Raw genomic sequence first — 10910 nt, 5'->3', positions numbered from 1 at the left:
AAAATACTTATCTCTAACAGATGTAAAAGGTCTGTCAAAGACGTGTCAAGAATTAAAAAGTTAAAATACTTATCTCTAACAGGTGTAAAAGGCCTGTCAAGGATGCGTCAATTGTTAAAATGTTAAAATTCGTGTCTTGAACACAACAAAATGCCTGTTCAAGATGTGTCAAAATAAAAATTAAAAAAAAAAAAAAAAAAAAACCATTGGTCAAGTTCCAAAAACAATTAGGAAAATAGTCATTAAAATTACGTACAGATTTAGTGAGAGCTAGGTACGATCGATTCAATAAAAAAAAAAGCAGAGTTAAAAAAAAAATAAAAATAAGAAAATAAATAAAACATCCGCATATAGAAAATTTAAATCATTTCATCTATCGAATAGAATGCATTCTGAATTAAATAGTGTTTGAGTGCTGTAGAAAATTTTTTACCATGTTTTTGTATGTCATTTTTTATATGTTCATTATTTGAAAATTTATTATATAATTGAATTGTTTTGTATCTACTTCCATTTTTAAAATTATTCAGTTTGATTTTGGGCAAAGTGTAGGCATTTCTACACCTTATCATATGGCCAGTACTCTTATATTTATTTTGTTCAAAATATTCGGGATTACGCAGTAAAAATTTGATACTTTCAAGCACATACAAACAGGGAAAAGTTAATATTTTATGTTTAACAAATGCATTCTTACAAGTTTCTCTACTTTTTAAATTAAAAATGATACGTATTGCTCTCTTCTGTACTATAAAAATCCTGTTCCACTCTATACTTGAGCCCCAAATATTGATACCGTAAGATATGATGGACTGGAAGTTTGCATAATAAATATTAAGTAATACATTGTGATCAACTTTCTTTTTCATCGATCTTAATTGGTAGCATATTTTGCATAGTTGGAGTACAATTATGTTAATATGAGACTTCCAGTTTAAACTCTTGTCTACCCAGAGTCCTAAAAATTTTAATACATTCGTGCCAGTATTTCAGTTTTATTTTTGTTTAAACTCAGCCCATTATCAGAGCACCATAATTCAATATCTTTTAAAGTTTCTTGAATCATATTTTTGACATCTGAAGGGTCATTGCTATGAAGAAGAACACTAGTATCATCTGCGTATAAGAAAGTTTTTCCATTTTTTATGTGGGCTGGTAGATCGTTAATAAATATATTGAAAAGCAAAGGCCCTAAAATCGAGCCTTGTGGTACTCCATTTTTGACACATAGCCAATTCGATTCATAGCAGACATTATTTTTAATAATTTCTACCTTTTGGTGTCGATTAGTTAAATATGATTCGATTAAGTTTAACATGTTACCCCTGATACCATAGCAGAATAACTTTTTCAGAAGCAACTCGTGATTCACACAGTCGAAAGCCTTAGTAAGATCAACAAAAACAGCCGCCACATTATAACCTTCATCTACATACTTCAAAATTGAATCTGTCATCACAAATAGAGCGTTTGTTGTACAACTATTTTTAATGTACCCGTATTGACTGCGATTTCTTATTGTTTCAAAAAAACTACTAATTCTTGAATGAATAACTTTTTCTAATATTTTAGAGAGAATAGGCAGGCAAGAAATTGGTCGGAAATCGCATACTTGTGTACTCCCACATTTTTTCATTATGGGTGTAATCCTGGCAAATTTTGCTCTAGACGGAAACACTTCTGATTGTAACATTGAGTTTGTTATATCTAGCAAGGGAGCTGAAATTTCTTCAGCAATGTAAATAATTATTTTTGAGCACATATTGTAACAATCCGTTGTCAAATTATTTTTTAAGTTTTTAATGATGAGAAAAATTTCGTTTTCGTCTACATCTGTTAGAAAAAATGTCTTAGGATTACTAAAACATGGAATATTATTTTTAGGTTTAATATTTGCCATAACATTAACAAAATAGGAATTTAAAGTTTTTGAGATCTCTAACGGATTACTTATTTCGTTGTCATTTATTGTAATGGTTTTAATAGAAGCTTTTATTTTCGCTGATGTTTCTTCACGGATAAGTTGCCAAATTATTTTTGAGGAATATTGTTTTGAAGCAAGCTTGCTATTCATAGAGAATTTTTTTGCCAAGATTACAACCTTCTTATATATTTTTTTGTATTCTTTTACATATGTTTTATAGTTATCACAATTTGTAATTTTATTTAAGTGGTGTAGAGTTTTTAAGTTATTACTTGAAGTAGTAATTCCGACTGTTATCCAATCTGGTTTGTGGTAGCTGTACTTGTTGATCTTTTTTAATGGGCAGGTTGCATCGAGGTGTTGTGCCAAAGCTTCAAGGAAAATACTAAATTTTATTTCAATATCTGCTTCATCAAGTACATCATTCCAGTTTGTAAAACGCATTAAATCTTTTAACTGATTCAAATTTTTATCACTTATTATACGCTTTTATAAATGCATGGAATGATGTTTAGTTTTACTTAAAGTGCTAGCTTCATTTTGAAATATAGAAAGAGCAATAATATCGTGATCCGAAAATTCACAAGTTTGTACTGAACTATTAACATATGGTAAATTTGTAATAAAATTGTCTATTAGTGTAGCTGAAGTAGCTGTAACTCGTGCTGGCTCACGTATTACCGCCCTTCCCCCATATTCACTGACCAAATTCAAAAATGCTTTTTGATCATTACCGTCAATCAGTAGATTCAGGTTAAAATCACCTGTTATAACAAAAAACTTTGATTCTTTTTGTATTTTGTCTAAAACATTATCTAAAATGCCTAGAAAATCCGTAAAACTACCACTAAATAAACATCCAGCTATATAAACAAATCAAATTTGTCTTTTTGTTTTCTTTAATAATTATTTCTATTGCAGAGCATTCAAAAACTTTATCGATATTAAGTATTTTAAAGTCGTCCCTTAGCTTTATCTGATTTTTGTTTTCTAGGCTGGAGAGTATCAAGGTGCCCCCCCTCTTAAAAACCGAGCGTACGCTAAATGCTATTGCTAGGTAGTTTTTTATTGTTAGGACATCGATTTCTAGTTCATTTAGCCAATGCTCGGTAATGCAAATAAATTGAAATTCTGTTTTTGTTTTTTTATTGTCATCTATGAATTTTTCAATCAAAAGCGTTTTGTTCCTTAGGCATTGAATGTTTAGGTGCATTATATTTAATTTGCTTGTGTCGTTTTCGGATTTTCTATTGAGTTTTTTGACTGTCCACTGGTTGACGGTTTTGACAGCTGCAAAAGGTCCTCTGTATTAACGCCACTTTTATTATTAACTAAGTTAGGTCGGTCAGTAGAAGAGTCATGTATGTTTCAGCACAGTTTGACCTCAAGTAACCCCGCTTTGATGGTACACTTTTCAAAAAAGGGCAAACCTAGGTGAATGTTGGAAACCTCGGAAGTTGGAGGGGATAGATGACGTCATTGACCAATAGTAAATCAAGATGGCGTTGGAAGGTGTGGTGGGGGTGAGGGATGACATAAACGGGGCTTGACCAATAGTGGTGGGGGAGTGAACGGGGGGCGGGACGTTGACATCATGTACGTTTTGGCCCAGTTGGATGGTACACTTTTCCAAAAAGGGCAAACCTAGGTGAATGTTGGAAACCTCGGCATTGACCAATAGTAAATCAAGATGGCGCTGGGAGGTGTGGTGATGGGGGATAATGGCTGCCTAAGCATTGATGACGTCATTGGCTTTGACCAATAGTAGCGCTGTAAAAATCAAGATGGCGTCGGGAGGTGTGGTGTTGGGGAATAATGGCTGCCTAAGCATTGATGACGTCATTGGCTTTGACCAATAGTAGCACTGTAAAAATCAAGATGGCGTCGGGAGGTGTGGTTGAATTGGTGGGGAGGAATGGCTGCCTAAGCATAAACGGGGGGGATGACGTCATTGGCTTTGACCAATAGTGGCGCTTGACGGAGAGTGAACGGGGGGCGGGACGTTGACATTAGTCAGCAATTTTCAAGAATATGTTAATTTGACCTTGAAAAATATTGTAATTTGACACTTTAAATATACATGATAAAATTCAAGATACGTGACCGGATGTTAATATTTTTTTATGATTAAGCAATGTAATATGACACTTGAAATTTACATAATAAAAATACATGTTCAAACTTGTTTGAATGGACTTTGATCTTAAAATAATTTTACACGTGTCAGCAATTTTCAAGAATATGTTAATTTAACCTTGAAAAATATGATATCATCATCTTGTAACAAGTTCAAACTTGTTTGAAATAATTTTACATGTGTCAAAACACGTGACCGGATGCTAATATTTTTTTATGATTAAGCAATGTAATATGACACTTGAACGTGTTAGATAATAATTTGCAAATCTGAATTCCAAGAAAAGAATATTATGAGTCAGCAATTTTCAAGAATATGTTGAAATAGATATCATCTAACCTTGAAAAATATTGTAATTTGACACTTTAAGTATACACGATAAAATTCAAGATACGTGACCGGATGTTAATATTTTTTTATGATTAAGCAATGTAATATGACACTTGAAATTTACATAATAAAAATACATGTTCAAACTTGTTTGAATGGACTTTGATCTTAAAATAATTTTACACGTGTCAGCGATTTTCAAGAATATGTTGAAATAGATTTGACCTTGAAAAATATGATATCATCATCTTGTAACAAGTTCAAACTTGTTTGAAATAATTTTACATGTGTCAAAACACGTGACCGGATGCTAATATTTTTTTATGATTAAGCAATGTAATATGACACTTGAACGTGTTAGATAATAATTTGCAAATCTGAATTCCAAGAAAAGAATATTATGAGTCTGCAATTTTCAAGAATATGTTGAAATAGATATCATCTAACCTTGAAAAATATTGTAATTTGACACTTTAAGTATACATGATAAAATTCAAGATACGTGACCGGATGTTAATATTTTTTATGATTAAGCAATGTAATATGACACTTGAAATTTACATAATAAAAATACATGTTCAAACTTGTTTGAACTTGTTTAAACTTGTCTGAATTCCAAGAAAAAATAATTAGTTTGAATTACGATTATAAAAATATCAAATTACAACTTTTTTAGTGGTGGGGATAATGCTATAAAAAGTGATGTACGTAGCTGTTGAAGTATCTCTTTTGAAATTCACCTTTGCTTCAGTTAGTTTTTTCCGCATATATTTTTTACGTTATTTTTATTATTATTTATTATTATTATTATTATTATTATTATTATTATTATTATTATTATTATTATTTTGTTTTTGATATATTTATTATTCTAAACTTAGTCTATATATTTTATAAAAAAAACAAATATTACTCATTTGCTAGTTAACTCTAGTGTTGAACGGTTCGGTAACGTATATTTTGCTTAGTATTTGAAAATATAACGGTAAGTGTAAAATTCTTTAAATATTATTGTGAAACTTAAATATAATTTTTTTGAAAGATGGACACCTACGAACAAAATGTTATGCAGACGCTAAACGTGGTACCTCAAGGTGGTAGCACTGATATGATGAAGAAAGTGGAGAGAGCGTTGAGGCTCATCAAGACGGTGGAGGAAGCTGAGCGATGGATGATACTTAATAAGCAGAACATCCGCTTATTCAAAAAGATGTTGATGTTAAAGAAAGAAAATCCTCTGCGTCTTGAAGCTAATATTGGACTTTGTAAATCATACCAGCGGCAACTTCACCGACTGCGATTAGATTTAGTTAAACAAGGTGGTGGAGTCACCAAAAAACAAAATCGACATCTAATCTGGGAGACAATTGAAACCCACCATCAGGGTAGGGTGAAGACTGGTATGATTACAAATTTGGATTATAAAGATCCAAATATATTTTTCAACCGGGCATTTCCAATGTTTAGAAGACACGTTCGGCGTGAGCTAGTGAAGCATCCCCTCAAGGTAAGTAAAATTTAAGATTTATAATTTAAATAGTCTAATGAGATCTTGAATTTTTTTTTTCAGGTGTATATTATGTTCACGGGCAATTTTATTAAGCCCATTACCAAAGAGGAGGATTTGAAAACTTTTATAACGTCGGCCAAGGAAATGTATCTGACAACGGACATGCAGGAGTGGTACAATGATCATGTCAAAAACTATTTGCTGAAAAAATTGGAAGAATTCCAGGAACGCGATAGCGGTTGGGCTCTTGACATGATCATAAATATTCGAGTCCACATGAATAAGTACTCTCCGATCACAGCTGGGACTTTTTGTGAACTACCACCAGTCATCAAAAATAAATTGGCTGTGGTTAATGTCCAGAATAAAGACCAACATTGTTTTCTATGGTCGATAATGTCAGCACTTTACCCGGTTGAAAGGAATCCTCAACGTTTAACTAAGTACCCGCACTATAAACATCATTTAAAATGTGATGGATTAAAGTTCCCCATGTCTCTGGATCAAATTAATAAATTTGAAAAGATGAACCCACAGCTATCGATTAACGTGTACGGCTACAAAGATACGTTTCTACGTGATTTAGAAATTTTCCCTGTACGCGTTAGTTCGAACACTGCGGGGCAGAAAATTCATCTATTGGCTGTGGAGAATGGGAACAGTCACCACTTTTGCTGGATAAAAAATTTAGCAAAGTTGAGTCGATCGGGTGTAACAAAACACGTGGGTAAAATTTATTTATGTGATCGATGTCTCAACTATTTTGCTACAGAAGTCAAACTCCAACAGCATTCAGTAAATTGTGGTGAAAAAGAAGCGGTGCGGGTACGAATGCCTGAAACTGATGACGAGCGGTTCGTTGAGTTCAAAGATTTCAACAGCAAGGAACGTGTTGAGTATATGGTGTACGCTGACTTTGAGGCGTTATTGGTACCACAACATCATGAAGATATGGAAATGGATCATGGGTCTTATACAAAAAATATTCAAAAACATGTACCCTACAGTGTAGGTTACTATGTTCATTGTACCCATGATCCCAACCAATCGTTTTATAAGGCATACCGTGGTGCTGATTGTGTCAAGTGGTTTGTTCATGAACTGGAACAAGTAGCGTACTCATTAGAGCAAAAAATAAAACACGTTAAACCAATGTATCCGCTCACCGTCGAACAAGAACTGGATTTTATGTCAGCAGAGAAGTGTCACATTTGTGGTAAAGATTTCGTATCCAATTCCATACGTGTTCGCGACCATTCACATCGCACAGGTAATGCAGGTTATTTATTATTTTTTAATTTCATCTAATTTTATATTAATCTATTTTAGGTATCTACCGTGGAGCAGCACACCAATTTTGTAATCTGCATTATCAAGATTCAAGGGTGATACCTGTTGTGATGCACAACTTAAGTGGATACGATTCGCATTTTATTATTGAAGCTCTGCTGACGGAAATCGACGGTCAAGTTGATGTGTTGCCCATCAACAAAGAAAAGTACATCAGTTTCACAAAGCACGTCTCGGACATTCAATTAAGATTCATTGATTCCTTCCGATTTCTCGCAGACAAGTTGGAAAATCTGGCCTCATATTTAGATAATGATAAAAAATCCATTTTACATAAAGAGGTAAATGATAAAAAATAATTAATTTTTAATACAGGGTTGTAATTTGTTTTTTAATTTTTTATAGGTCAGTAATGATGAACAATTTCAATTGCTAACGAGAAAAGGTGTATTTCCATATGAATACATGAGTAGCTGGGGACGTCTCCAAGAGACAAAATTACCACCAAAGGAGGCGTTCTACAGTGTGTTAACAGATGAACACATAACGGATGAGGATTATAACCATGCGATACAGGTATGGAACACATTCAATTTACATACACTAGGTGATTATTCAGACCTGTATATGAAAACTGATGTGTTACTACTTGCGGATATTTTTGAAAATTTCCGTAACACTTGTATTCATAGCTATAATCTCGATCCTAGTCACTATTACACACTTCCTGGCTATACGTGGAGCGCCATGTTGAAATACACCAATATCAAATTGGAATTGTTCACGGATATTGATGACTTGTTGTTTATCGAGAAAGGAATCAGAGGCGGTGTAAGTCAATGTTCTAATCGCTATGCTAAGGCAAACAATAAGTACATGGAAGAGGGGTATGATAAAACTCAAGAAGATGTCTACCTTATGTATTATGATGTGGTGAACCTATATGGTGCAGCAATGTGTGGATACCTACCAACAGGAAATTTTAAGTGGGTCGACACACCAAACATCGAGGATGTTGCAGATGATTCACCAGTCGGGTACATTTTAGAAGTAGACCTTGAAATACCCCAACATCTACATGATAACTTTAGCGATTTACCGCCATGTCCGGAGACAACGAAACCACCTGGATCAAAACAAAAATATCTTCTGTCAACCCTTTACAATAAGACCAACTATGTCGTGCACTACAGGAATTTAAAACTGTATACACAACTCGGTGTTAAGGTAACAAAATACCACCGTGTGTTACAATTCGATCAATCTGCATGGTTGAAACCATATATTGAGTTCAATACCGAGATGCGCAAGAACGCCTCAAATGAGTTTGAAAAAGCATTATTCAAACTCATGATTAATGCCATCTTCGGTAAAACCATGGAGAATGTGAGGAAACATCGGGTTGTGTACATACGAAAAAATTGGGATGGAAAACATGGTGTGAAGATATTAATTGCCAAACCCAATTTTCACAGTATGATGGTGCTCGACAATGACGTCAGTATTGTTGAAATGAAAAAATCACAGATACGTTTCAACAAACCCATCTACATAGGCTTCACAATTTTAGACATATCGAAAACGTTTGTGTATGACTTCCACTACAACTACATGTACCAACGGTACAACCCCACAAATGTCAGGTTATTATACACAGACACCGATAGTCTAATTTATAGCGTGAGAAATACTGACGTCTATGAGGTCATGAAACAGGATATTAATCGTTTTGATACGGCTGACTATGCACCCGACAACGTCTATGGTATACCACTACGTAATAAGAAAGTCAAGGGTTTAATGTCCGATGAAAATAATGGTGATGTTATGCTAGAATTTGTCGGATTACGTAGCAAAATGTATGCTATTCGGGTGCAAAATAAAAAAGAGACTAAACGATCCAAGGGTCTCAAGAAGTCAGCTATCCGAAAACTTACTTTTGAGGACTATAAGCGGTGTTTGCTTGAGAACCGTAACTTTTACCGTGTTCAGCAAAGCATCCAATCCAAGCGACACCGCTTACATACCATCAAACAGCAGAAAGTGGGCTTATCACCATTTGACCAAAAACGACACATTACTCACAATTCATGTGAAACAAAACCATGGGGCCACTATAGCATTATTTGTTGAGTGTAAGTATTTTATATTTTATGTTTTTAATATTTAGCTAATTTTTGCTGTTGTTTCAGAAATGTGTCCTGCTGTTGTTGTGATGATCCTCAAAGTGGTTCGGTATTGTGATAGGTGTACAAACAATTGATAGAGTAGTGCGCATGAACAATTGATAGAGTAGTGGTGGGGGTGTCAAAAAGTTGATAGTTAGGTTGAATTATTATAGAAAACAATTTAGTGTTAGTTTAAACATACAAAATGCAAGACTTTGGTAATCATAATAGTGATAACAACTGTATTGTTAATATGATTAAAGATAATTGTAGTTTAAGTACTATAAACAATGTGTTAACAAAGTATTTTAAAACATCGGTTAATATGGTAATTAAATGTGGTCGACCGGAAACTTTAAACTACCTTATTGATAAGGTAGAACAAATGGACTTAGAAGTGAAATTTTCCCCATCGTCAGACGATGAAGACAAACAAATTTGGAACTGGATTTTAAAAAATATCCACTCTGGACAAAAAGATGGAATTGTAGGACTATCCATTTTTGAACAATCTTACTACAGTGTATTTACATCAGACGAGTTATCCGACTATGTTCAAGTGAAAGAAATAATTGAAAATTATCTTATGAAGAAAGATAATGATGATGATGATGATGATGATGATGACAATGGACACTTTTCAGAATAATAATTATAATGTATTTTCGATAATTTATAAATATATATTTTTTAAATATTATTATAATACAACTCTGTTTTTATATGTTATAGATAAAATTTTACAATAAAAAAAATATTTTTACAATGTGATATTTTTTATTTTTTTTTTTTTTTATAAAACACAAATATGTTCACAAAAGCGGTCCACTATGAAATAAGACTTTTTTTATCAATATATGAATCATGTAAAGAGTCGAACCCTAACCACCGGACTTTAACTTTGGATCCATCATCATTTAAGGTAAATTATCATTATTTTGAATCAGAATTCATATTGATTCACAAACATCTTCTACACTAATACCTGGGGTTGGGAAAAATTACTCCAAATTACTCCGATATTACTCCAAATTACTCCGATATTACTCCGATATTACTCCAAATTACTCCGATATTACTCCAAATTACTCCAAATTACTCCGATAATACTAAACAGGTCTGTATCTAAACAGGTCTGTATCTTAACAGGTCTGTTTCTAAACAGGTCTGTATCTAAACAGGTCTGTAACTAAACAGGTCAGTATCTAAACAGATCTGCATCTAAACAGGTCTGTATCTAAACAGGTCTGTTTAATACTGTTTTTGACCGGTTTAATACTGGTTTTGATCGGTTTAATACTGGTCTGTTTAGAAACAGGTCCGGTTGTCAGTATATTATGTTTTCTTCCCTTAACTCTTGTATCAAACTATTTATCTCATTTTGGTGGCTGAAATTTCCCGCGTCACGTGATGCGCATAACAGCCGTAATCTGTCGCAAAGTTCGTCGATTGTATTCCAGTACACATAATCTATGGGATTATTAGTTACTCGTGATAATGTTAGACCGCTACCAGAAGCAGGAGCCGATGGGTATAGATGTTTCTTAATGA

General features: G+C 33.3%; 1 protein-coding gene across 1 annotated transcript; it reads left to right on the top strand.

Moving 5' to 3' along the window:
* Nucleotides 1–6426: 6426 nt before the first annotated feature.
* Nucleotides 6427–8863, top strand: LOC123302294. Its single transcript, XM_044885166.1, has 5 exons — nucleotides 6427–6504; nucleotides 6598–7171; nucleotides 7231–7532; nucleotides 7597–8688; nucleotides 8762–8863. The coding sequence occupies exons 1-5, from the start codon at nucleotides 6427–6429 to the stop codon at nucleotides 8861–8863; spliced, it is 2148 nt and encodes a 715-aa protein (XP_044741101.1).
* Nucleotides 8864–10910: the final 2047 nt, after the last annotated feature.

This window comes from Chrysoperla carnea, chromosome X, assembly GCF_905475395.1.
Source record: "Chrysoperla carnea chromosome X, inChrCarn1.1, whole genome shotgun sequence".
Lineage (NCBI taxonomy): Eukaryota > Metazoa > Arthropoda > Insecta > Neuroptera > Chrysopidae > Chrysoperla > Chrysoperla carnea.
The sequence above is the reverse complement of the archived record's forward strand: the minus strand, read 5'-3'. Positions and strand labels throughout refer to the sequence as shown.

What these genes read in the sequence shown, in the direction of transcription:
- LOC123302294 (XM_044885166.1), top strand. Translation starts at nt 6,427, where the DNA reads ATGAACCCACAGCTATCGATTAACGTGTACGGCTACAAAGATACGTTT. An exon ending in CGACCATTCACATCGCACAG is followed by an intron (nt 7,172 to 7,230) that starts GTAATGCAGGTT and finishes AATCTATTTTAG; the next exon opens with GTATCTACCGTGGAGCAGCA. An exon ending in AATCCATTTTACATAAAGAG is followed by an intron (nt 7,533 to 7,596) that starts GTAAATGATAAA and finishes AATTTTTTATAG; the next exon opens with GTCAGTAATGATGAACAATT.